Source organism: Protomyctophum bolini, assembly GCF_963924005.1.
Source record: "Protomyctophum bolini genome assembly, chromosome: 7".
In the NCBI taxonomy this organism is placed as follows: Eukaryota; Metazoa; Chordata; class Actinopteri; order Myctophiformes; family Myctophidae; genus Protomyctophum; species Protomyctophum bolini.
Window position 1 is genome coordinate 16,683,627 of NC_137868.1, and position 27,781 is coordinate 16,711,407.

The following is a 27,781-nucleotide window of genomic DNA, read 5'->3' on the forward strand; positions in this document are numbered from 1 at the left end:
CTACTACTATTACTACTACTACTACTCCTACTAATAATAATAATAATACTGGTAATAATAATAATAATAATAATAATAATAATAATACACCTTTCCATACAGCGTTCCAGTTTTTAAAAGCTATGCCTGACCAAGGGACTGTGAAAAGGATGAATACCTTTATACTTCTTGTGCTGTGTTATTCATCATTCTCCAGGGTAAGAGTACCATTTCTTATACACTAGTCGGGAAAGGAATTTACAAAATAAGCATGTAAATTGTTTAAGTTCGTAAAGTATAAGCCTAACCTTAATAAGTTCAGAAAGAATGTATACCTGCTTCGTGCTTTGTAGCAGATGATTTATTGACTGACACTACAACTGACAGACCTTTTATATCTCTGCTGTCGGGAGGAAACCTCATAACTCCAAAATGTTCATTTTTCAGGAAATTAAAAATATACATTTTTCAGGAAATAAAGAAAACGTTATATTTTTAAAACAAAGCAATACAGCCTCATCAAAGTTGGTGTTTTATATATTGTCAATTATCCATGAGAGGGGGAGAGGTGATGGAGTTAGTTGCTTTAGCAGGTTTTGTCCAAAGCACTTTTTACTACTTTTCCATTGGTTCAATATTTTCGAAACAACACACAGACGTAAAGGGTGTTCAATATCACTGATTTATGCCAAAAAATCTAAAACCTCCCGACAGCAACAATCCAGAATGATTTTTCAACTGTATTTTGTTTATAAATCTATATTTTAATAAATCTCAATGTGACACAATAAATCTCTGACAAACGTTGATTTTTGATTTGATCAAATCTTGTTTTCCCCTCAGCCTGAAACAATCCATGGTAAGCTTATATTCATTAACTAAATTACCTTATTTCAGTTGTTGAAATGGGTTTAAATAGGCCCAATAGACATACTTTATTTGGATTTTTATTCCAGTCAGCCTACGGCATCTATCTGGTGCTCAGTGTTGCATACCGTTGTTTCTGTCAGTTTCACAATGTTGTATCATCTCTCTGTTGCTCTAGATATTGGCGATGGCAAGGACATTACTGAAATCAACGAGGGTAACAAAATGTTAAACAAAATGGAATTCAAATGAAGTGAACTGTGTGTGGTGGTGTCATCCATTTTCTATGTTCTCGTTACAGGTTTAGACTTAACATTTGGTGACATCAGGGAGGTGAGATTAATATTTCATAAAATCACTACAATTTAAACACTTAATTGGTACCCTATTCAGTGGTGAGCATTTGGTGAAACATACCATACCATATCTACAACCTCACAACAACGCATAGCAAGGTTGAGGTTTTGAGGTTGTAGATTGGCTTTTTTAGGTCAAGGGAGGGGGCCTAGTTTAGACCCCTGCCCTGAGGACTAAGTAAAGGCTTTAACTTGAGGTAATTGACACTTGCATACATGACATTGCGTGTGTGAGATTACAGTACTTTAAAGTTACATAAGATAAAGGAAACTTTGTTGTCCATTGAACTGTCCAAATTAAATGTGGTATAGGCCACTAAGGCCAGTAGTATACAGTAGTATACAGTCTACAGACAAACTAATACATACCATTTAAATGTTATGTAATAAAACACAAAAACACTAAATACATGTTTTTCTTGATTTCAGACATATCAGAGAAACACCATCAGTCGACAATGGCCAATCCCAGTACCCTATGTTCTGAGACAGTCTCTTGGTAAATACAAAGCTGACTACTATATACAGAATAGATATGTACTATTATTTTGTAATATTTACACTCTCAGTCAGAGATGAATTATTTATCACAGAGGATTATATGGTTTCATAACCAATAGCATGCAGGTAACCATTTGATCATTACAATAGTGTGGCACAACACTATTTTTTGTACATTTTATCTAAAAAGTAAAGAGATGCAGTCATTCAGATTTAGATTTAGATAAGGTTGTTGCATTCAGACTGAGACAGATCAGATTTGAAACCACCTCTGAATGTGGCTCAAGTCACATTGGAAAAAATCAGATTCCATGTGAATCAGATTTCAATCTTGATGTGGCACAGATCTGATTCAGGCTAGATTTTTTTTTTTAACAATATATTTATTGCGTTTTTCTTTTTTTAACAAACAAACAGACAATACAATAAAACAATACAATACATAATACATCAGACAATACAATTACTTAAAATGAAAAACAAACAAACAAAAAGCAAAACAAGAACATACAGTACATACATAAATACAGTATAATAAAATAAAATAAGGGCACTTAGAATGGTAACAACAACAGAGTCCTTATGGCCACAAGACCAAACAGCTGCAGAGAATACAATTAGACCTTTTCAGTTTCCACCATTAAATAAGATAAATCATTAACCGTAATATATTGGATAAACCGTCCCCATATCTTATCAAACATCTTCTGTTTATTCTTCAAAGTATAAGTAATTCTTTCCAGAGGAAGACACAATGATAACTCCCTAAACCACTGAGCAATACTGGGTTTGCCTATCTTTTTCCACGATAAGGCTATAGCCCTTTTGGCTTGTAGTAAACATAAATCTAGAAATCTTTGTTCGCTACTCTGAATCTTATGGCCATGGGTAAAGACCTAATAGAAACAGTTTCGGGTCAAGCTCAATATCTATCGACAATATCTTCTGAATCTCCCTCCTCACTTCTTCCCAGAATTCTTTCACTCTTGGACATGCCCACAGACAATGGAAAAGTGTACCTTTGTCTTTACCACATCTGATACAAGTATCTGGAATATCTGCACTAACTTTATTTAATTTTTCTGGAGTGATATAGACCCTCATCAGCCAATTATATTGCAACAGTTTTAACCGAGTGTTACCCGTCTGGGAATGAGCATCCTCCACTCTTCCAATGTCAATTCCTCTTGTAGATCAGCCTTCCATGCGTTATATTTGGATTCAGACGATTCAGGAGAGAATTCTACTAACATAGAGTATAAATCAGAAATGATGCCCCTATTAAAGGGGTTTCTGATAAGTTATTTTTCTATTATTGACAGGGGAGGGAGTGTCAGAGAATTCACCTGTTTAACCCCTATAAAATTCAAGCTAGATTTGGCTGCCAGTCTGAACACACAGATCTGTGACAGATCCGATCTGGTCACTTGCAAATGCAGTGTGAACGATCGGGCCAAAAGATCAGATTTGGAAAATAAATCAGATTTGAATCAGATTTGACTGGATGTGACTTAGTGATGACAAAACAACACACCACTATCGGTAAGTCAAAGCAATCACCGTAAAACAGATTCCTGATATTTGACTCATTTCAACCTTGCATGTTATGACCGTCCACTGCACAACCATCAACCATGACACCATCTGGACCAATTAAGACATGAATTCCAAGGGGGTCTGCCTGAGAGCCTTTGAACAATTCAGACTGAAGTCATGCATTGATTTCAAGCCCAGGGACTCTGAAGATAACTACATTTCTGTCCACACGTCACCTGGGTAGGTTGACTGTCTGTATCTGTCTGTCTGTGTCATCATTCAATATAACATGGACAGATGGCCATAATAATACGTTTAATTAACTTTCTGGCTACTTTCTGGCGATGTGAATGCAGGTGGAATTTAAATGTTTTTTGTTTCCCTGTTCAGATGTTGGTCCTACATTGGGCAATCAGGCTTTGGTGAAGATGGACAGCCGCTCAGTCTTGGGCCAGGATGTGATACAACATCCATTACTGAACACGAGTTTCTCCATGCTCTGGGCTTTTATCATGAACAGTCCAGACATGACCGAGATGACTACGTGACCATTAACATTACTAACATCAAAGAAGGTTTTATTAACATTACTCTCACATTTTGCTACACAGTAGAATCTAGTGTTCATTTCGATCCTAAGACTGTAGCTACACTCTTTGGAGTCAAATTAATACTCATGATTTTAATGTATCTGTAATTATCTTATGGTGTGACGATGGATTTGTGTCTCATCTAGGTAAACTGCATAATTTTGCAAAACTAAGTGAAAACAGAAGCAGCACCCAGGGAGTCTCTTATGACTACTACTCAGTGATGCACTATAGTCAGTATTCTTTCTCCAATGGGAATGGGCCCACTATTATCACCAAAGACCCAAAGTTTCAGAATGTGATTGGTCAACGTTTGGAAATGAGCTCCAGCGACGTGCTGAAGCTGAACCGACTCTATCACTGCAGTAAGGACCATATTATTTAAACATGTTTTCTTTAATACATTTAAGGTACAACTACAAAGATATACACTTTCTAAAGTAATTCCTACAGGTCTTTGTGATGTTTTTATTTGGTCAGACCAACCTAATTGTCTTCTATTCTATGCTCAAATGCCTACAGATTCAACCATTGCATTTATAATGTACTGCGGTTTTTCTCATGTGACCGAATGTGGAATGAGTCGCTGTTTGAGTTCACATGGCCGCTGGGAGTGGGTGACATCTGCTGCTGGGGGTCCGAGCTCTGACGACACTAACCTACCTAGTGTCAGTGGTAAGTTGGCTGGGAGTGGGTGACATCTGCTACTGGGAGTCTGAGCTCTGACCACACTAACCTACCTAGTGTCAGTGGTAAGTTGGCTGGGAGTGGGTGACATCTGCTACTGGGGGTCTGAGCTCTGACCACACTAACCTACCTATAGTGTCAGTGGTACGTTTTTACAATTCAGCTGATGCTAACCCATGTATTATCTCTGTTTTGGCGGTATAATAAATTGTTTTTTTTTTTGTTATCAAATGTTTTTTATTTAAGACAAAAAATCACAATAAAACATGTTAACATCATGAATGAAATAAAATAAAGAAAGAAAACAAAACATATAAAAATAACACATAACATCAAAAGAAAGGAACACAAAAACAAACAACAAACAGACAATCCCACCCACCCCTCCCCCCGGGACCACAAAATGTCAGGACTCCTACCACTGTGCAATAGGGAAAAATAAATAAATAATAATAATGATGACTAAATCATGTCCCCATTGGCGAAACGTCAATGTATGAGGTGGTTTCCAGTGCGAAGCAACCATCTTCTTTGCGGCCGTTACGCCAGCAAAGAAGACACGAATACGGGTATTATTTAATGGCAATTGGGATACATCGTTTAATAAGAATAGAGATGGAGAGGGTGTAATGTTAATTTGTAGAATAATTGAAAGTTTAGCAGCAACCAAATTCCAAAATGTGAGGACACTCATAATAAATTGTTATATTTTAATTTTCAACAGCACAGCTAGCTTTCAGCAATTATAATTGCTTAGTAGTTTGTTACTCAGATTCAATATTGAGTTGATTTCTTACACTAGATCACCACGGGTACCCTTATTTTACCTTTAACTTTACCATGTCTTTTAACTGTCTCATTTAACTGTATGTGTTTTATCTCCAGATATTTCAAATCTGCAGAATGAACCCTCACTCCCATGTCCCAAGGTTAAGCCAACCAACTTCACTACAAAGAACCATGCCAATAAGAGCCCATGTGGTGCACAGTAAGTCCACAAATTGCTTCTGGATAACATGAACAACAATTAACTGAGAATATGGCAACTGGTTGTCACACATTTGACATAACGTTGTGTTAACTTGCCCAACACTGGTTTTAATTATTTATTTGATGTTTCTTTCTAGTAAGAATTGAGGCTCAAATACCTGCACGTACAGTGGATTATGCAATAGGGAAATTGAAGTTAACGGTATCAAGGCAAACATAAAGAGAAAGAAGAAACATCCATACACTTGTTTGTAGAGCTCCATAGTAGACGTACTTTATTTAATTGGCAAAACATCTGCAACATTTCGACCCTTTACTTTAGGTCTTCATCAGGCAAATGTTGGCATTTCAATCTGATCATGATCTCATCAATATGGTCATCAAACAACCAACACGTCAAGCATCTATTAAGATAAATTCTTCCTACTTCCTTCCCCTCATGTGTCAAACCAGTTTGACATGTTGGAACACCTCAATCAGATATGTCATCATGTACATTTTGTTAAAATGTGCTTTCACATCCTTGTAGCATTTTAAAATTATGACAAACATCTACAGCACAGACTATATCATTAAGAAGGAAACAAAACAAAAAGAGATCGGGCTCAATCACAAGACAATGATGGGAATATTGCACGACAATGTTCACCTATAATGACATTCCCAAAATAGGGATGGTACAGTATGTTGAACATATTTAAAGGCTCATCATCAGAAATTTGTAGAAATATTCCAGATATTGTATTTGTTTTTAACAAACTAATTACATAATTATTGTATTTATTGTATTTTATCTCCCAAGTATTCATTGCATCTCCAAATGATATTTTTCCCCCAGTCATCATCGACAGAAGTCTGCATAACACCATTGTGCTTGATAAAGCACCTGCCGCCATTGGACCAGTTCGAGCATCTGAACCATGAAGCTGGTGTCAGTCAGTCCTCCTCATACTTCATCGTACGACGAAGAATTAAGCACAATTGTGCCTCATATATTCTGCTAATATGTCAGTAAAGCTGTGCAAGTTCTATCTATTCCTAGTGAGATGCAGTACAACATTTTCAAAGCAATAAACAAAAAACCAACAAAACAGAACGGCAACATTTCCTCATTGTGTGATCTAATACATGTTTAAAACCAGTTACAGACACTTGGAGGTAAGTCTGCAATCAAAGATTTAAATTGGCCGTATGTAATGGGAGAGCAGATCTTTAATTTAAGATGTAAAAACAAAAGGCTGTTTTTCCCAGTTCTGTGTTTACATTTGGAACCATTAGTGTAAGGTTGACGGGGATAAGATGATTCTTTCCCCTCCATCAGGCGCCCCGGCTGGCAAGGGGGAGGTAGTTTAGAGGCCAGGATTACTGCGTGTTTTTGTGAGGGTACCTACCCTAGGGCCTATAGGGGACACGGTGAGAACATGCAAACTCCACACAGAAAGGCCCTTTCGCCAACTCCACCTCGGGTATGGGCACTGATGACGTGGAGGAGAGAACACGCCCCCCAGCGTCCACAGTGGGAATCGGACCAAGGACCTTCTAGCTGTTAGGCGACAGCACTACCGACTATGCCACCGATACTTTTACTGAAGTACAAAATGTGAGTACTTTTTCCACCACTAAAAAAATAAAATAAAAGATCTTGTATCAGTTCAGTTGTATGTATGCATATACTGAAACTGTATATGCATACATGTACCATCCTTCATCTTGTATCGACCATGGCATTCTTCCAAAACGGTAACAGTGCAGATTCTGCCATTGCACCATTCTGCCATTCTGACTATGTGGTTTCCGTGTGTGGTTAGTGTTAGATAAGGGAATCGGAATGTTGGTTAACCCAACCAACTTCACTACAAAGAACCATGCCAATAAGAGCCCATGTGGTGCACAGTAATAATAATAATAATATATACGATTTATATAGCGCTTTTCTAGGTACCCAAAGTCGCTTTACAGAAAGAGTACAGACATATTTATTAGAAAACTATTTAAAAAGGTTTAAAAGGTTAAAAACTAGAAATCAAAATCAAAAGAGGGACAAACAAGAAGGGGTGTGTGTGGGGGGGGGGGGGGTTATGTAGGGAAAGCCAGTTTGAAAAGGTGGGTTTTGAGTGTGCTTTTGAACATTTCGAGGGTGGGGGCAGCTCTGATGTGAGTTGGGAGTGAGTTCCAGAGAGAAGGGGCAGCCACTGCAAAGGCCCGGTCTCCCCACAGTAAGTCCACAAACGGCTTCTGGATAACATAAACAACAATTAACTGAGAATATGGCAACTGGTTGTCACACATTTGACATAACGTTGTGTTGGGTCAGCTACATGTAGCTTAACTTGCCCAACACTGGTTTTAATTATTTATTTTATGTTTTTTTCTAGTAAGAATTGAGGCTCAAATACCTGCACGTACAGTGGAGTAAGCAATAGGTCTATTGAAGTTAATTAATAGGCGTATTAGCTATGATTCACTGTTTTGCAGTGTTAGGTCAGCTACAGTACATGTAGCTTAACTTGCCCAACACTGGATAAGATGATTCTTTCCCCTCCATCAGGCGCCCCGGCTGGCAAGGGGGAGGTAGTTTAGAGACCATGCAGGATTACTGCATGTTTTTGTGAGGGTACCTATACCCTAGGGGACACGGTGAGAACATGCAAACTCCACACAGAAAGGCCCTTTCGCCAACTCGGGTATGAGCACTGATGACGTGGAGGAGAGAACACGCCCCCAGCGTCCACAGCGGGAATCGGACCAAGGACCTTCTAGCTGTGAGGCGACAGCACTACCGACTATGCCACGTGCCCCATTTTAGACGCTTTTAACACTACGAGCGGCCAAATGGAGGTCTCCGTCCTATCAAATAGTTACTCTCAGAGCTCTGAACGGAGATTAATCAAAACACGGAACATTAATCATTTCATAACCGAGCGCACCCGCACCATCTGAGAGCGACGATTGGGAAACATCCGATGTCATTTCCGGTTGGGACGTCATCCAATCTTGTCCCCCTCCAATTTTAATGGTTGGGATGAAAAATAATAACGTGAATAACTAACGGTCCCGTCGCTTGTCGCGTTAGAAGTCATCAAACCTCCCGTTGTTGTCGATCCCCTCGGGGGTGTTTTGGCTACATCTAGCTACTTCCAAGATGACACGGAGCGACCTTGAAATAGGCTCTGAAGCTGCAAATCGCTGGGCGCCCTGATTTAATGGTTCCAAATACCTCTGGGCGGTCAGAGTGTTTAACAAAAAATGAAAAGACTGCAATCAAAAGTTACTGCACCATTACTGCATCAACAAATTATAGTAAAAACTGGTCAAACAAAAATTGTCAAATGATATAAGAGAGATCTACAAGCTCACAGTGACTCTGCGTTGTGAGCTTGCAGATTGTCTATTTGTGGGTTTCCCCAGTTCAAATATGATTATTTTGTGAGGTCACAGCCTGAATTGGCAAAACATCTGCAACATTTCGACGCTTTACTTTAGGTCTTCATCAGGCAAATGTTGGCATTTCAATCTGATCATGATCATGATCTCATCAATCTGGTCATGAAACACCCAACACGTCAAGCATCTATTAAGATAAATTCTTCCTACTTCCTTCCCCTCATGTGTCAAACCAGTTTGACATGTTGGAACAAATGGAACACCATGTCATTTTGTTAAAATGTGCTTTCACATCCTTGTAGCATTTTAAAATGATGACAGGTATAGGTAAAACTCTGTCAGCTGCATAACAGTGATATGGAATATATTTCTCAAAGACAGAGCCATAGGAGAGCATGCATAATCAGACCAAAAGGCCCCAGAACTGAACCTCGAGGGAAGTCACATTTAATGGCAGTCGGGGTCGGGGATGACCAACATCACCCTCCCAGGTGTTTTAGAAGAGGTTACATGCCGGAATTCTGAAGTCCTCTCTTCTGGCACAACGCCATTCCGATTCCCTTATCTAACACTAACCACAACGGTCTCATTTCAAGTTTTCAAATGTATAAAAATGTTGAAAATAGCAGATCTACAAGCTCACAATGTGTTATAGATGCAACACATCATAGATTTCAAATTGCCGAAAAGTAGGGTTGAAGTGGTTAATGTATGTTTTGTAATATTAAACCAAATCTAGAATGTAACTAGTAACCAAAGCTGTCAAATAATTGTAGAATAGTATAGTAATAGTGGAATAAAAGTAAAATATTTGCCTCTAAGATGTAGTGGAGTAGAAGTAAAAGTATTGGACATTTGAAGTACAAATTCCTCAACATTTTACTTGAGTACAGTACTTTCCACCACCACTGTTTTTTTAAAATGTTATGCAGCCTTGCACACATGACTAAACAACAGTGAATAAACACAAATTCTCAGCTCTTTTATCCTTCCGAACACTTCTAAAAAGAGACTCTTTGATGAACATCCGGTTTTAAATTAAATGGACAATTGAATAGCAAAACATCTGATGGAATGCTGTCTAGCTTATGGACAAGTAAAAACATTACAACTGTGATTAAATAATATATTATATCACATCATGGAATTGTGTTTAAAATAATCATTACACAAAGACTAGTTACATAAGTTCTTCCCTGACATAATATCTCCTTTGCAACAAATGTATCCCACAAGTTTCTGTACCAACCTAGAGAACTTCTGGACAGATGTTCTCAGATTCTCAGAGATCATTGGTATTGTTAGAAAATACATAATTATTGTGTAATTTTCTGAATGTTGGTTTTACTCTTCAATAAGTAATATATGTTTTGATATTGGGATTTTGAAGAAAGGTATATCATAGTAAAATGCACACAGTATCTGATTACAGTTGAGATAATGTGGATAATGCCTTTGACAATATTTATGTGATTGTGAATACTGTCACAATCACATAAATATTGTTACACATAAATATTGTTACACTTTATTGGCAGTTTGAAATTGTGACCACTTGCTGAGGACAGGCTAAATACAGGCATTTTTTGGTACGGAGCCTGCTTTTAACTAATTCAGATGGCATATGAAAAAAATATATATAATGAAATGAATGTCATAAGAATACACAACTGTATTACATTTAACTTTGCAAGTGCTTTTATTTTTATTAATTAATTTATTTTTAACATCCACTCAAACATCCACTCAAATATTTTGACAATGCTCATTTGGTATGTCATCCGTACTGTCGTTTTAATTGAAACCTGTTTGGGCTATCTGGAAATAGACTGCTTATAAGCACGGCGTACGGAACTGTACCACACAGACCTAAATATTCCGCTGAGGAACAGACAAACATAGTCTACATGAAGGCTTGCAACATGGTAATATTAACCTTTAATTAAATGTCATTGAATTCAATTTAATAAATGAACTACAAAATAGTCTTTAGATCAACTGAATAATCTTGCAGCATAGTTTAATAAAATAACTTTTGATTAAAATTATTACTTGAATAACTACTACTACTACTATACTACTGCTAATAATTATTATTATTAATCATTAATAATTCCATACAGTGTTCCAGTTTTTAAAAGCTATGCCTGACCAAGGGACTGTGAATAGGATGAATACTTTTATACTTCTTGTGCTGTGTTATTCATCATTCTCCAGGGTAAGAGTAAAACATTTTTATACACTATTCCGGAAAGGAATTTACATACACTTACTTACTATTATGAAAATAAGCATGTCAATTATTTAAGATCATAAAGAATATACTATATTTTGTGCTTTGTAACAGTTGCTTTATTGACTGACACTAGCTTACAGACTTTTTATAAATCCAGAATGATTTTTAAACTGTATTTTGTTTATAAATCTATATTTTAATAAATCCCAATATGACACTAAATCTGAACATGACAAATGTTGATTTGTTGATTTTATCAAATCTTCTCCCCCCCTCTCAGCCTGAAACAATCCATGGTAAGCTTATATTCATTAACTAAATTACGTTATTTCAGTTGTTGAAATGGGTTTAAATAGGCCCAATAGGCATACTTTAATTGGATCTTTATTCCAGTCAGCCTACGGCATCTATCTGGTGCTCAGTGTTGCATACCGTTGTTTCTGTCAGTTTCACAATGTTGTATCATCTCTCTGTTGCTCTAGATATTGGCGATAGCAAGGACATTACTGAAATCAACGAGGGTAACAAAATGTTAAACAAAATGGAATTCAAATGAACTCAACTGTGTGTGGTGATGTCATCCATTTTCTATGTTCTCGTTACAGGTTTAGACTTAACATTTGGTGACATCAGGGAGGTGAGATTAATATTTCATAAAATCACTAAATACTAAAATAGCAGATCTACAACCTCACAACAACGTATAGCAATAAGCAATGTGATGCCTTTTAAGGTTGTAGATTGGCTTTTTTTGGTCAAAGACAGAGGGAAAAGGAAGGGGCCTAGTTTAGACCCCTGGGGATTATGTAACGCTATAAATTAAATTGACACCAATCTGGGAACACATTGGCAAATCACAGGAAAACACAGCGTCCTCTTTGACATGAGTCAACAGTCTGTCTGACACTTTTATATATATAGTGCCCGGACCGCTACACTAGCCGCCCAGGCCTAGACTAAATTGACAAGTGTCAATGCATGACATTGCGTGTGTGAGATTACAGTTACATAAGATACAGTTATATAAGACTTTAAAACTTTATTGTCCATTGAATTGTCCAAATTAATATTTGTATAGGACAGGCCTACAGTAGTATACAGACAAACTAATACATCCTTCTATCCTAATGGACAGGGGGTTCACAAGCACATGGCCGTTTATCCATGCTCCTTCTCCTTCTCCTACCAAACCACTCCGTTAGCACACATCTCTCCATGCAAAAAAACATCTGCACGCCACCCGAATCCAGCTGCACTACATTGCATCCACGCAACTGTCATATTTACTGTACAAATATTACTTTTGTCAGACACACTGTTATTGCACAACATTTCGCTGTGACGCAAATGACATCACAACTTCCTCATTCCCCGGCACCTCCCCTTTTCACTGCACACACACACATACACACACGCACGTGTGCACACACATACACAGGGCACAGCAGCACGGGACAGCACAGTTTGCTACAGTACAGTACAGTACAGTATGGTAAGGCACAGCACAGTACAGTGCAGTGGAGTACAGTACAGTACAGTACAGTGGAGTACAGTACAGTACAGTGAAGCGCAGCGCAGGACAGGACAGTGCAGAGGACTACAGTATACTATTCCCACTAGGTTACCACATTTACGACATCCAAGCAACTTGGTATATAGAAACATTGCCACTTGCCATGCTTGCTTTTAGACGGAAATAGAAACAAGCAAAACAAACAATAGGGCCACTCAGCCAGGTTGCCAAGTTTGCACTTTCCAAGCAACTGGGTTGCCATATTTGCTTTTAAAAAAACCAAACAAAAAAACAATATCGAGTATCGCCCTCCCACTATTGCCTTCTTCCCATTTGCAACGCGTGGCGCTATAGGACAATGTAATAAAACACTGAAGTGTCTCTTGTTTTTCTTGATTTCAGAAATATCAGAGAAACACCATCAGTCAACAATGGCCAATCCCAGTGCCCTATGTTCTGACACAGACCCTTGGTAAATATAAAGCTGAACTTGTATACAGTAAAATCCTAAACTATAATTTTGTAATTTTTCACACTCAGTCAGAGTTTATATGTGGCACGGAAGGTTTTATGGTTTCATAATAACCAATAGCAGGTCATTTATTGATCATAATAGTGTGGCAGAATACAAATTGTTTTGTACATCTAAAAAGTAAAGAGATGCAGTCATTCACCTGAAACACTTGAATTGATCTCACTGACCCAAGAAAACAACACAACACAACACAACACACCACTACTATCAGTCAAGTCAAAGCAATAAGTGTAAAAGAGATTCCTGACATTGACTCATTTAATCCTGATATGACTATCCACCTCTACTGCACAACCATGACACCACCTAATGGACCAAATAAGACATGAATGCCAAGGGAATCTGCATGAGAGCCTTTGAACAATTCAGATTGAAGTCATGCATTGATTTCAAGCCCAGGGACTCTGAAGATAACTACATTTCTGTCCAGACGTCACCTGGGTAGGTCTGTCTGTCTGTCTGTCTGTCTGTCTGTCTGTCTGTCTGTCTGTCTGTCTGCCTGCCTGCCTGCCTGCCTGCCTGCCTGCCTGCCTGCCTGCCGGGTATTGTTAATGGGGGTCCCTGTTCATCATTCGTACCAGCTTATGGCCATAATAACAAGTTAAATTAACTTTCTGGTAACAGTGTGAATGCAGGTGTAATATTTTTTTTCTTTTTCCCCTGTTCAGATGTTGGTCCTACATTGGGCAATCAGGCTTTGGTGAAGATGGACAGCCGCTCAGTCTTGGGCCAGGATGTGATACAACATCCATTACTGAACACGAGTTTCTCCATGCTCTGGGCTTTTATCATGAACAGTCCAGACATGACCGAGATGACTACGTGACCATTAACATTACTAACATCAAAGAAGGTTTTATTAACATCTAAAGTTCCTTTTCATTACTCTCACATTTTGCTACACAGTAGAATCTAGTGTTAATTTCGATCCGAAGACTGTAGCTACACTCTTTAGAGTTAAATTAATACTGATTAATTTAATGTATCTGTAATTATCTTATGGTGTGATGATGGATTTGTGTCTCATCTAGGTAAACTGCATAATTTTGCAAAACTAAGTGAAAAAAGAAGCAGCACCCAGGGAGTCTCTTATGACTACTACTCAGTGATGCACTATAGTCAGTATTCTTTCTCCAATGGGAATGGGCCCACTATTATCACCAAAGACCCAAAGTTTCAGAATGTGATTGGTCAACGTTTGGAAATGAGCTCCAGCGACGTGCTGAAGCTGAACCGACTATATCACTGCAGTAAGGACCATATTATTTAAACATAATACAGGTACAAATGTATATTTACAGTGTAAACATTCACAGACCAACCTAATTGTGTCCTATTCTATGCTCTAATGCCTACAGATTCAACCATTGCATTTATAATGTATTGCGGTTTTTCTAATGTGACCGAATGTGGAATGAGTCGCTGTTTGAGTACAGATGGACGCTGGGAGTGGGTGACATCTGCTGCTGGGGGTCCGAGCTCTGACCACACTAACCTACCTAGTGTCAGGCCTGAAAGTGGTATGTTTTTGAGTGGTGCAACCACTCCCTTACAGAGCTATGTGTGTGGGTGGATGCCTGCCTGCCAGGGTGGGTATGAGCTCGAAAACAGCATGTTTTTTTCACCACCTGTGCGCAACCTAACACACACATAAACATCGGGCCGGCCCCTGGGCACGTTCCTGGGGGTCTGGATGTGAAAAAGTGAAATAGATCAGGGGTTTTCAACTGATTATGAACCAGGGACCACCACCCTGACTGAGAATTGTAACATAATTTTCAATTAGTTTTAAGTATCCGAAAGATTGATTGAATGTTTACAGTGTTCATTCATTCATTCATGATGAATGAATGAATTAATCTTTATTTTCGTGTCTTGTCGTTAAGACCCATCCCTTATGGGATTATAAGACACCAACAACATAAATAAACAATATCACGTTCACTTCTCACACAGAAGCTACACCAGGTATTTGGTCAAAACAGAACAGAAATAAGCAAAAACATAAAAATAAAATACATGATACATCACATATAAGTTTTCTTTGTCCGTATGTACCACTGTACCAAGAAGACATTTCCTGCCAAGCCAGAAAAACCCACCTATAGCTGAAGCCATTTGTACACTTAGACGTATTATAACTAAACCCAAGGGCGTCAACTCCGGTAGTGCCTGAGAGCTTAGTCGTTATAGGGACCTTCTGCCCTTGACTAAACCTGATGACACTTTATGTAGTCCAGCAGTAAACAAACCTTCTTTCATTTCAAGGATATGCATTAGGCCACGGACACACGAATCTCACGATACAATCTTATTTATCTCTGCTACCCCAACCTTAATCTCTCAAGAACAGAACTGTAAATGTACAAATGAACTGAAATGTACAAAACACATGCTAGGACCTTAAGTACCTTAAGAAGACATTTCCTGTCAAGCCAGAAAAACCCACCTATAGCTGAAACCCAAACGTTTAGAAACCTCTGTTCCCTCTGTCCCAATGAACAAAACAATTAGCTGTAAATTATTTAAATTTGTCATTTTTTGAATAGCTTGTTTCCTTTCCTTTTCAGGGGTTCACTCACAAAACTCACAAGATGGTAAGTACAGTTATGTTTTACCTGGCTAAAGAGCAATAATATCTGCAAGGTCCTTGCAGATTGTTTTTGAAAAATGCAGAAAAACACATGCTAGGACCTTAAGTACCTTAAGAAGACATTTCCTGTCAAGCCAGAAAAACCCACCTATAGCTGAAGCCATTTGTACACTTAGACGTATTATAACTAAACCTGATGACACTTTATGTAGTACAGCAGTAAACAAACCTTTTTTCATTTCAAGGATATGCATTAGGCCATGGACACACGAATCTCACGATACAATATTATTTATCTCTATACCCCAACCTTAATCTCTCAAGAACAGAACTGTAAATGTATAAATGAACCCAAACGTTTAGAAACAGTGTATACAGAACCTCTGTTCCCTCTGTCCCAATGAACAAAACAATGTGCTGTAAATTATTTAAATTTGTCATTTTTTGAATAGCTTGTTTCCTTTCCTTTTCAGGGGCACACTCACAAAACTCACAAGATGGTAAGTACAGTTTTCGTTTACCTGGCTAAAGAGCAATAATATCGCTGCTCATTTCTTCTAACCCAGCCCGTTGATGCATATTGTGGTTGAATTACAGACTCAATAAGGTTATAAGAACATAACTGTAGTCTATGAAAAACTCAGTGTAAACGTCCTTGCAGATTGTTTTTCTTTCTATGAAAAATGCAGAAAAACACATTCTAGGACTTTAAAGGCAGTAAAGGACCTTATGTGTTTTATTTAAGTAACAGCAGACTGTCTTCAGTGACACCTTTTAACTATTTGCTCCATATACAGCCTATGCTATTTTTCTATTTATTCAGTGGTACAAATGTACACATGTTAGCTGTCACGGTGAGTCAAAGGGTAGGACCCAAATGCAGGACAAGAGCAGGAATGTTCAAATAAAATGATTTATTAATGCAAAATGGCGTCAATGCTACAAACAAAACAAATGAGTAGTAGCAGCATGCAGAAATTGCCAAAAATGCAAAGGTTAGCACAAAGCAGTAAACCGAAAGTTCAAACATGAAAACCTTTTGAAGCAGTAAAGTACAAAAATGCAGCCTTTCAGAATTGCAAAAAAAAACAGAGAACCAGGAACCCAGGTACAACACAGGGGACAAGGAATATGTTCTGACAGTGGGAGTGTGGAAAGAGTCCAGTCTTATAGACCGATTCAGAAACGGGTCTCATGGTCGCAGGCAACGTATTTCCTGTAGGCGGAGACGACATATCTGCGGTTTCCCCGCACAAGGCTGCTGCTTTATACCTCATACCAAGCACAAGTATGAGGTATAAAGTACAGCAGCCATGTGTTCCTAAAACAGAAAGATTGGGTATTGGGTAAGACTGACGTTATGTATCTTTCAGGACCTTTCACTGCTTTGTCTCAACCATTACTTTATGGCTCTGGTCTCAGCCACTGCGGTAGATATTTTGACATTCCGTATTTATTTATTTTTATGTTGCCACTACTGTTGGAGCAGCCATAAACTACACAGGTTCATCCCGATGTTCTGGGCATCTTTGTAATGTTAAAGGCCTATTCATAGTCTGGATTTTCGGTGGTGAGGTGACCACCCCTCCGGTGGTGAGCTGACCACCGGAGCTGAAATAACGTTGAGCGGCCATACTCTGTTTTTACTCACCACCGCTCAACGTTATTTCGCGGTGGTCGCGGTGGTCAGCTCACCACCGAAGATCCAGACTATGAATAGGCCTTTAGTGTTAAAAAAACAAAAGCATGTAAAAGAGTAACGTTTGAGGCAGACTAACATCAGTCACTTTTCCATTCACTGTAGTAGAAGGAGGTGCGGGGAAACCGCAGATATGTCGTCTCCGCCTACAGGAAATACGTTGCCTGCGACCATGAGACCCATTTCTGAATCGGTCTATACCGGGTCTATAGAGCGTCGCAGTCCCTCCCCCTTTCAGAACGACGAGTGGCCCAGGAAATGAATCGCAATGCATTTGTCCCATAGGCTTTTCTTAAAGTATTTATTTAAAGACTGTTGCGCCGCGGACAAAGCCAACTCGGATCGTGACAAATCATGACAATGAACACAATATTTTGGGCCGATCAAATCATTAGAAAGAAGACAATAAAGGCAGGAGACAACACTATTTGTTTTGTTTTTCTTGCGATTCATTTCCTGGGCCACTCGTCGTTCTGAAAGAACTCTAGGGAGCAGGGTAATTGCCGAAGTGTTCACAGGTGTGGAAGGGGCATGGCACTGTTGGGCTGGAGAGGGAGTGGGAACAGGTGTGTGACAAGGACTGAGTCGGAATGGAGAGTGGCTGACATGCAGACAGGGGAAGGGTCAAACCATGACAGTTAGCTACAACTAAGGCATTGTAGTTTTTTGGGCAAAGAGATGTGTTTTAAAAGAACCCGAGAATCTAGTATAGAATCCTGTCAAAGTGTGTGTGTGTGTGTGTGTGTGTGTGTGTGTGTGTGTGTGGGGTGCGGGATTAATACTTCATCGTATGATAGAGAGCATAAATTATGCATTACTCTATTGGCTTTGCAACCCAGATCAATTGACGTTTGTGTCTCTCTCAGTGTGCGGCCAGCCTCCTCTGAACACCAGAATAGTTGGAGGTGAGGACGCTCCTACAGGGAGCTGGCCGTGGCAGGCCAGTCTACATTCATCTAGTACTTCTCCAAGTCACTTCTGTGGAGGATCTCTTATTAACAATGAATGGGTGATGTCAGCTGCTCACTGCTTCTCAAGGTGGGGCGTTATTATCAGCAAGAGTCTCTGAGACCATTTCATTAATACTTGCAAAAGGAAAGTGAATATTGTGCTAATTATGGATTGCCTTTTTTCTTTATTCTTAGTAACACTGTACCATCTGGTCTCACTGTTTATCTGGGTCGGCAGAGTCAAGAACTATTCAATCCTAACGAGGTCTCTCGGTCGGTTAGCCAGATCATCCGCCACCCCGACTATAACTCTATTACTAGTAATAATGACATCGCTCTCCTGAAACTTTCATCGCCGGTGACTTTTACCAGCTATATCCGACCAGTATGCCTGGCAGCATCGGGGAGCACCTTCTACAGTGGCATCGACAGCTGGATCACCGGCTGGGGTACAATTGGATCTGGACGTGAGTACAGTACAGTAAAGGTCCATTTTAATGGTAGCATTTCAAACCAGGTGAATTACAGTAATACAACAAAGAAACCCCCATACAGAAATGAACTCGGTGACTGTGATGAAAGAAAAGAAATACGTTTGATATGATAATTTGCTCATGAAACTAACTTTGTGTCTCCCTAGTTGCCCTTCCTTCCCCGAAAAACCTCCAGGAGGTGGAGGTTCCAGTGGTGGGGAACAGACAGTGTAATTGTGACTATGGAGTGGGCGCCATCACTGACAATATGATCTGTGCTGGCTTCACTGATGGAGGGAAGGACTCGTGTCAGGTGATCATTTGAATGGTTGTGTTCATTGTGAGCATTTCTTCCCGGAAAAGATCTCATTGTTTTAATACAGCATGTGTTTCCCTACACGACAGGGAGATTCAGGAGGCCCAATGGTGAGCAAAGAAGGTTCTCGCTGGGTTCAGTCTGGAATAGTGAGCTTCGGTCGGGGTTGTGCCCTACCTAATCTCCCTGGAGTCTATGCCAGAGTGTCTCGGTACCAGGATTGGATCAACAGTCACATCAGCAGCGACCAGCCAGGATTTGTCAACTTCACGTCCTCTGGGACTAACAGTGACCTGAGCGTCACCTGTGCTGGCCTTCCAGCTATAGGTAAAGAATGAAATAATGAAATAATCATGCAGTGCATGCCGTTATAATTTATAGCTGAAGCTGTTTGCACACAACACTTAGACGTATAATGACTGGTACAGACACTTTATGTAGTACAGCAGTAAACATAAACCTTTATCATTTCAAGGATATGCACTCCCTAGAGGCCATGGAAAAACATTGTCCCTGCATCCCTACATCTGCCGGTTATAGCGCCACCATGAGGCCGATTTCTGTTAGTCGCACAGATTTCATCCAAATCTCACGCAAATTGGTCCACATGATCTCTGTAGTCATGTGATCAAGACGAGTCTGTTGGATTTCTCAGATTATACACTGATTGGCTTACACACTTATCGCTATAGTCATGTGTTCAAGACGGATCTGTCCGATATATCATTTTCCATCCTAATTGGCTAACATTGGCTTTCAACGTTTGCAGGATTGGCCCGTTTTGAAAAATAATAAGCCTCAAATCATCCAATTGCCATCCAAGGCAAGAAGAAATAACACCCTTTTCACATTGGCCTATTATAGTGCCACCAGGGAGGCCACAACCTGACCTGTCCTGGTGGAGACCTGTGCCGATTTCCTTATAATGCTGACTCAATCAGGCAATCCGGTACAGTTTCCCTTGAGATTCTAACTCCCTTTTCTGTGGAAGTTCTTGACGTCCGACTTCCCAGTAACTGACAATATTGACGCGTCATCATCACGTAATTTACTGCATTGTTTCTCAACTTGTGGTCAATACAATAAATTAAAATACAAATCTTCACTTTCCTACATGCATGGTCAGGGACCACATTCAATACCTTCACGGACCACCAGTGGTCCACGGACCACCAGTTGAAAACTCATAAAATAGATGATATAATTAATAAAATAAAATAATGCCATATTTATAATAATTATTTGGATGGAGCAAAAGGCCTGCAATGTTTTATGACAATTGATTGATTGATTGATGCAACTAATTTACTTGCAACCATTATCCCCAATGGCAGTTGCAAGCATAGAGTATTAAAAGGATAGAGACTGATCTGGCGCGAAGCTCCACCCCCTCCGCTATTCAGTCAGTGGAAGTTGCTCAGTGGCGCTTTGAAGCAGCCGGAAGGACCGTCTACTTTTTTCGCCGATTCAGCATTTGGGCACCAAATTTTGGTGCCCAAATGCAGAAGTGCAGCTGGGCTTTAACATTGAGTGCTCGGTTGCACAGGGTTTCCTCGTCAAGAATCCACGGGTCCGCCTGCAGTCCTTCCTCTTACCACTAGGGCCCAGCGCTTCAACGTTGGAGTGCCTCACTGGCCCCTTGGTTGCAAGGAGTTGCATTGGTGTGGTTTGAGACCCTAACCCTAAAATATAAGAAATGTAAAAGTTTGAGAAACACTGTTCCGTTATGCAGGTTACTTCATGCATGCTAGCACAGCCTCTGGCATGGAAGGAGATTCCATCTGGATGCAGACCATGAGGATGAGTCCCAGCAGGACGTGTCATGTCCAGTGTCTCCAGTTCTACTACTACCACAGCGGGAGCCCATCAGACCAGCTCAACATCTGGATCAGAGAGTTCCAGGACCAGTGGGACTCTACAGGAAAACTACGTCTCATGGGACAGATCACTGGTAAGGAGGGATGGACAGACGGACAGATTGATACACAGAAAAATGAATGGACAGACACACGGACGGACAGACAGAATATAAATCATGTAACTGCATCGTATACAATTTAAATTAAGACAAGGATTACAGTGAGTATTGTAGAACAGGACTCCCAAATAGCCATATCCTCTGCAAAAAATATACATGCTCATCTGTTTTCGTGATGTTATGTCATTTTAGTTTCCTTCTATTCATCCTCTTCTTTCAGGTGCATCCATGCGATGTATTTGAGTTCTTAGGTATTCTATTCATAGTGACTCATAGGAATAGACTACGTGACAACCAGGTATAGTCTGGTGACCACCGGAAAGATGGGTGACAGCCGGAATGTAGACGGCCCCCCGGCTGACCGGGTTACCCGGGAGCAGTACGGGTTGGCCCAGCCTATATCTTACGTGAGGAGGAAGCCCAAATAAACCTCGGTGAGGCCTTTAGGAGGGCCATTCAAGCCACAAGCGTAGCCTGCAGCACCACCGTTGCCCAGGTGGAGCCTGCAGAATCATTGCGGCTCAAGAATCTACCACTACTGAATGAAGTGTCTGGTGCTGGGAGTCTGGTACAACGCACAGGTCCTGGACCTGGTGTGAGCAGGAGTGGACCTGCTGAGAGCCTAGTCCTTCCATGCGCCAGATTGGTCTACCTCCCAGTCCCGGCAGAGTAGTTCCGGAGCGGCGGATTGTGTGGCCCTGGTCTTTCCCTATTCAATAGGGAAAGACCAGGCCCACACAATCTGCACACAAACCACAGTTTGGGAAACCCTGCCCTATTGGGTCTGATCGAGGGTCACCTGAGTGAGGGGTATGATGTTCGCGAGATCCGAAACCCTATCAGGGTGTTGATGCACTTTCCCTATATCTGCTATCTTATGCACACAGGTTTAGGACAACGGAAAGCGCCTCTTCAAACCACCCGTAATGCGAATACGTTTGATAAAAGAATGGGCTCCTGATTTGGAGCTGCCTCGATGACGCACAATATTGCAGAACATTCACAGCTCAGAGGTCTCATTCTGTCTTAACCGATTGAATGCGGGAGCGGGATATTCACGTGGTTCGATTCCCAGTGGTCCGATGCGGGAACGGGAGATTTACGTTAACTGCATGTTTTTATTGATTACTTTCATTCACCTTTCTATGCGCCCGGACATCGGCATTGTATAACGTCTGCAACACACATGGAGTCATGGACAGATGCATGTTTCCTTCTTCATATTATGAACTAACAAACGAATCACATTATCGAGGGACCGCCATGAAATCAGTGGCCGCTGGCCGGGTCTTCCGTTGGGGAGCGGAGCACCACCACTGATCACCATAGCCGTCTTTGCCAGCAATCACTATACCTCGGTCGTGTGTTTTATTCATTATAATTGCAGTGATAAGACCGCAATGAGAATGAACGCGTCAGGGACGTCATCGACCCGGTTGTAATGTATAACGAATACACATTTCCTCATCCGATCCTAAACCGTTGTGTTCTGTGGAAGCTATTTCCCCTTCCTCTTCGAGTTGCTCTTTTCCATCGCTCCTGCTTCAAAGAGGGTGTCTGTCCAGAGAGGGGTTTGCCCAGACATGTTTCCCTCCTAGCTTGCAAGTTGCAAATCAGTGAAATCACTACCATCGCCGATCCAGTAACGCGTCTCACTATAGTTCTGAAACGATCGGTGGAATCGGTTTGTAGCCTACAGATATAGACTTTTGCTGCCCCCCCCCTGTTACTGCGATCGAGACAATGAAAGCAGACATGTGAGATAGATTAGGCGAAGTGCGCATCATCATCATCATCCTCATGAAACCAGAGTTATGAAGGTTTAAAGTCACAGACATTGACAGGCAGATATAAAAATGAACACAAATAAATTAATATCCTATACATCTACTATACACCGAATGAAAGCCATGTCAGTAATTGGTTATTGAATGCAGCTTGCGCCCACCAGAGAGAACTTTAGAGAAGTCATGGACCTGAACAACTAAATATTCACAAAATAAGGCCTATAGCGACATGTACACACTATATACCGTATGAAACAAAAGACTCTCTGCTTTCATAAGAAAAAAACTAATATTGTAATAATAATATAAATCACACCCCTGTGAAGTGAGCGGTGCAACTGTTGCAACAAATACTGTTGCAATTACATCCTTTATGATTGTGGAACTCCTTCCTCCAGGTTCACCAACATCTCATTGGCAGCTCCACCATGTTCCTCTAAATGCCAGCAAGACCTTCCAAGTGGAGTTTCAGGCACAGAAAGGAGCAGGTAACTCTTCAGGAGGCTTCTCCATAGATGACATCAACCTCTCCGAGACGGAGTGTCCACATGTGACCTGGCAGATGAATGACATTGAGCAGGTTTTGTCCAACAGTCCCCACAACTATACCGTCTTGTATGGTCCAAAGCAGTATTCCAGTGAAGGCTATGCATACCAGGTTGTAGCAATACTGCTCAGACATTACGCATATATCGGACTGTTTGTGCGTTTGGTGTCCGGTGAGAACGATGACCAGCTGGAATGGCCCTGTGCATGGAAGCAGGTGACTTTTCAGTTGCTGGATCAGAACCCCAATATCCAGTTGCAGATGACCAAGCAGAGGAGCTTTGTGAGTGATGGTGAGCTTGAGGGATGATTTGTTCCAAAAACCTAGCTGTTGCATGCATGTCATCTTCAACAGTATTTTCTTGTGGGTTGTTTACCATTTCTACCTGTCATCTGTAAACAGGTACTTATACTTGGGGCAACCCTCGTCAAAATGGTGTAGTGGTGACAGGGGAGAACGATGAGACATATTTTGCCAACCCATTGTATGGCATATTGTTCTTTGCCAGTCTGAGTTCAATGAGAGAGAGAGACTTCCTGAAGGGGGGAAATGTGGTTTTCCATATCGACTTCCAAGGTAGGCACACTGAGTACTAGGCAACATTTCACCTTGAAGGTTGACCATATAACCAGATAAATGAATTATGATTCTATACTTTACATTGATACTTGTATGAGTTGGAACCACTGGAAAGAATATTTTTTCTTCTCTTCTAGATATTTCTCCTCTTGTTAATGGCAGTGATCTTCCATGTCCAAAACTACAGCCAGCAAAGATTTCACATCCTCCGGATACTCTTAACAATCCATGTGCCGCACAGTAGGACAATATATCTGATTATTATGGGGATAAATGATGGTGGCCTATTGAAAGAAGAGTACAATTTAGCACTACATTGCTAAGTACTGCAATTAATTATCACGCAGTTTCACACACAATTATTCTCTGCAATCCATCCAAGTTGACAACTATGAGAAAAAATGCTGCTATATTACCCTATTGTTCGAAGACTACAGTACGTTGTTTTTCCAATGGAAATATCCCAAAAACGTGGTCGTATTATAATCGAGGACTAGACAATTTGACATTCAGTGTTCTTTTTCCACAAATGGGTCTTGGAAAAATTTGGGTCGTCTTATAATCAGTCATCTTATATTCTGCGCAATACGGTACTGTATTACTGAACACATCCTTTATTTAAATACGGTACTGTATTACTGAACACATCCTTTATTTCAATACGGTACTGTATTACTGAACACATCCTTTATTTCAATACGGTACTGTATTACTGAACACATCCCTTATTTCAATACGGTACTGTATTACTGAACACATCCTTTGCAATGTAAGACTACTGATTGAGTGATTGTAGATGTTACTGTAAAGTCACTCTGGATTAAGAGCGTCTGCTAAATGCCTAAATTGTAAATTGTTGTTGTTCCCTAGGGTGACGACAACCCCACCTCCAACCACCCCACCTCCAACCACCCCACCTCCAACCACCCCACCTCCAACCACCCCACCTCCACCTACTCCACCTCCAACAACCACTCCACCTCCAACCACCCCACCTCCACCTACTCCACCTCCAACCACCCCACCTCCAACCACCCCACCTCCACCTACTCCACCTCCACCTACTCCACCTCCAACCACCCCACCTCCAACAACCACTCCACCTCCAACCACCCCACCTCCACCTCCAACAACCACTCCACCTCCAACCACCCCACCTCCACCTACTCCACCTCCAACAACCACCCCACCTCCAACCACCCCACCTCCACCTACTCCACCTCCAACCACCCCACCTCCACCTACTCCACCTCCAACCACCCCACCTCCACCTACTCCACCTCCAACCACCCCACCTCCACCTACTCCACCTCCAACAACCACTCCACCTCCAACCACCCCACCTCCACCTACTCCACCTCCAACAACCACCCCACCTCCAACCACCCCACCTCCACCTACTCCACCTCCAACCACCCCACCTCCACCTACTCCACCTCCAACCACCCCACCTCCACCTACTCCACCTCCAACAACCACTCCACCTCCAACCACCCCACCTCCACCTACTCCTCCTCCATCAACCACCCCACCTCCAACAACCACCCCACCTCCAACCACCCCACCTCCACCTACTCCACCTCCAACCACCCCACCTCCACCTACTCCACCTCCAACAACCACTCCACCTCCAACCACCCCACCTCCACCTACTCCACCTCCAACAACCACCCCACCTCCAACCACCCCACCTCCACCTACTCCACCTCCAACCACCCCACCTCCACCTACTCCACCTCCAACAATCACTCCACCTCCAACCACCCCACCTCCACCTACTCCACCTCCAACAATCACTCCACCTCCAACCACCCCACCTCCACCTACTCCACCTCCAACCACCCCACCTCCACCTACTCCACCTCCAACAACCACCCCACCTCCAACCACCCCACCTCCACCTACTCCACCTCCAACCACCCCACCTCCACCTACTCCACCTCCAACCACCACTCCATCTCCAACGACAGAAGGCGATGACAGGTGTTCATTTTGAAATTGCTCATTGCTGAAAATAGCTAAAAGAAATGTTGCGTGTGTGTGTGTGTGTGTGTGTGTGTGTGTGTGTGTGTGTGTGTGTGTGTGTGTGTGTGTGATATATAAATATATATTTATTTGTTTTCCCCCATAGAGTAATCTTCACGTTCTATAAGAACTGTGTTCCAAAAAGAAACAAATTAATATGGCGATTTAGTTGGTTATGTTATGATATTGAGTTACATTTGATAATGTCTGTGTTTAAAGAAAAAAATATTATTTTCTTACATTAGAACATTTTTCACCGTCAGTTGATGCTGCTGAAATCGCCCGGTTTATTTATTTATTTTTGGTTTTGTTATTCTATGTGACGCAATCTAAGAATTACTGAACACATCCTTTATTTCAATACGGTACTGTATTACTGAACACATCCCTTATTTCAATACGGTACTGTATTACTGAACACATCCTTTGCAATGTAAGACTACTGATTGTAGATGTTACTGTAAAGTCGCTCTGGATTAAGAGCGTCTGCTAAATGCCTAAATTGTAAATTGTTGTTGTTCCCTAGGGTGACGACAACCCCACCTCCAACCACCCCACCTCCAACCACCCCACCTCCACCTACTCCACCTCCAACCACCCCTCCTCCAACCACCCCACCTCCACCTACTCCACCTCCAACCACCCCACCTCCACCTACTCCACCTCCAACAACCACTCCACCTCCAACCACCCCACCTCCACCTACTCCACCTCCAACCACCCCACCTCCAACCACCCCACCTCCACCTACTCCACCTCCACCTACTCCACCTCCAACCACCCCACCTCCAACAACCACTCCACCTCCAACCACCCCACCTCCAACAACCACTCCACCTCCAACCACCCCACCTCCACCTACTCCACCTCCAACAACCACCCCACCTCCAACCACCCCACCTCCACCTACTCCACCTCCAACCACCCCACCTCCACCTACTCCACCTCCAACCACCCCACCTCCACCTACTCCACCTCCAACCACCCCACCTCCACCTACTCCACCTCCAACAACCACTCCACCTCCAACCACCCCACCTCCACCTACTCCACCTCCAACAACCACCCCACCTCCAACCACCCCACCTCCACCTACTCCACCTCCAACCACCCCACCTCCACCTACTCCACCTCCAACCACCCCACCTCCACCTACTCCACCTCCAACAACCACTCCACCTCCAACCACCCCACCTCCACCTACTCCTCCTCCATCAACCACCCCACCTCCAACAACCACCCCACCTCCAACCACCCCACCTCCACCTACTCCACCTCCAACCACCCCACCTCCACCTACTCCACCTCCAACAACCACTCCACCTCCAACCACCCCACCTACTCCACCTCCAACCACCCCACCTCCAACCACCCCACCTCCACCTACTCCACCTCCAACAACCACTCCACCTCCAACCACCCCACCTACTCCACCTCCAACCACCCCACCTCCACCTACTCCACCTCCAACCACCCCACCTCCAACCACATCCTTTATTTCAATACGGTACTGTATTACTGAACACATCCCTTATTTCAATACGGTACTGTATTACTGAACACATCCTTTGCAATGTAAGACTACTGATTGAGTGATTGTAGATGTTACTGTAAAGTCACTCTGGATTAAGAGCGTCTGCTAAATGCCTAAATTGTAAAT

At 41.7% G+C, this 27,781-nt stretch overlaps 2 protein-coding genes across 2 annotated transcripts; both read left to right on the forward strand.

Annotated features, from left to right (window-relative positions):
* On the forward strand, positions 1 to 23,826 carry LOC308318583 (meprin A subunit beta-like; the record flags this gene model as incomplete). Its single annotated transcript, XM_080768199.1, has 11 exons — positions 1 to 197; positions 823 to 838; positions 1,025 to 1,063; positions 1,148 to 1,179; positions 1,632 to 1,701; positions 3,362 to 3,479; positions 3,630 to 3,814; positions 3,976 to 4,194; positions 4,352 to 4,504; positions 20,938 to 21,156; positions 23,369 to 23,826. The coding sequence occupies exons 1-11, from the start codon at positions 123 to 125 to the stop codon at positions 23,824 to 23,826; spliced, it is 1,584 nt and encodes a 527-aa protein (XP_080624325.1). The 5' UTR covers positions 1 to 122.
* Positions 13,500 to 19,543, forward strand: LOC308317899 (prostasin-like; the record flags this gene model as incomplete). Its single annotated transcript, XM_080767247.1, has 9 exons — positions 13,500 to 13,615; positions 13,843 to 14,027; positions 14,206 to 14,424; positions 14,533 to 14,694; positions 16,241 to 16,267; positions 18,333 to 18,504; positions 18,612 to 18,883; positions 19,057 to 19,202; positions 19,295 to 19,543. 9 exons carry the CDS (start codon positions 13,500 to 13,502, stop codon positions 19,541 to 19,543), a joined length of 1,548 nt encoding a protein of 515 aa, XP_080623373.1.
* Positions 23,827 to 27,781: the final 3,955 nt, after the last annotated feature.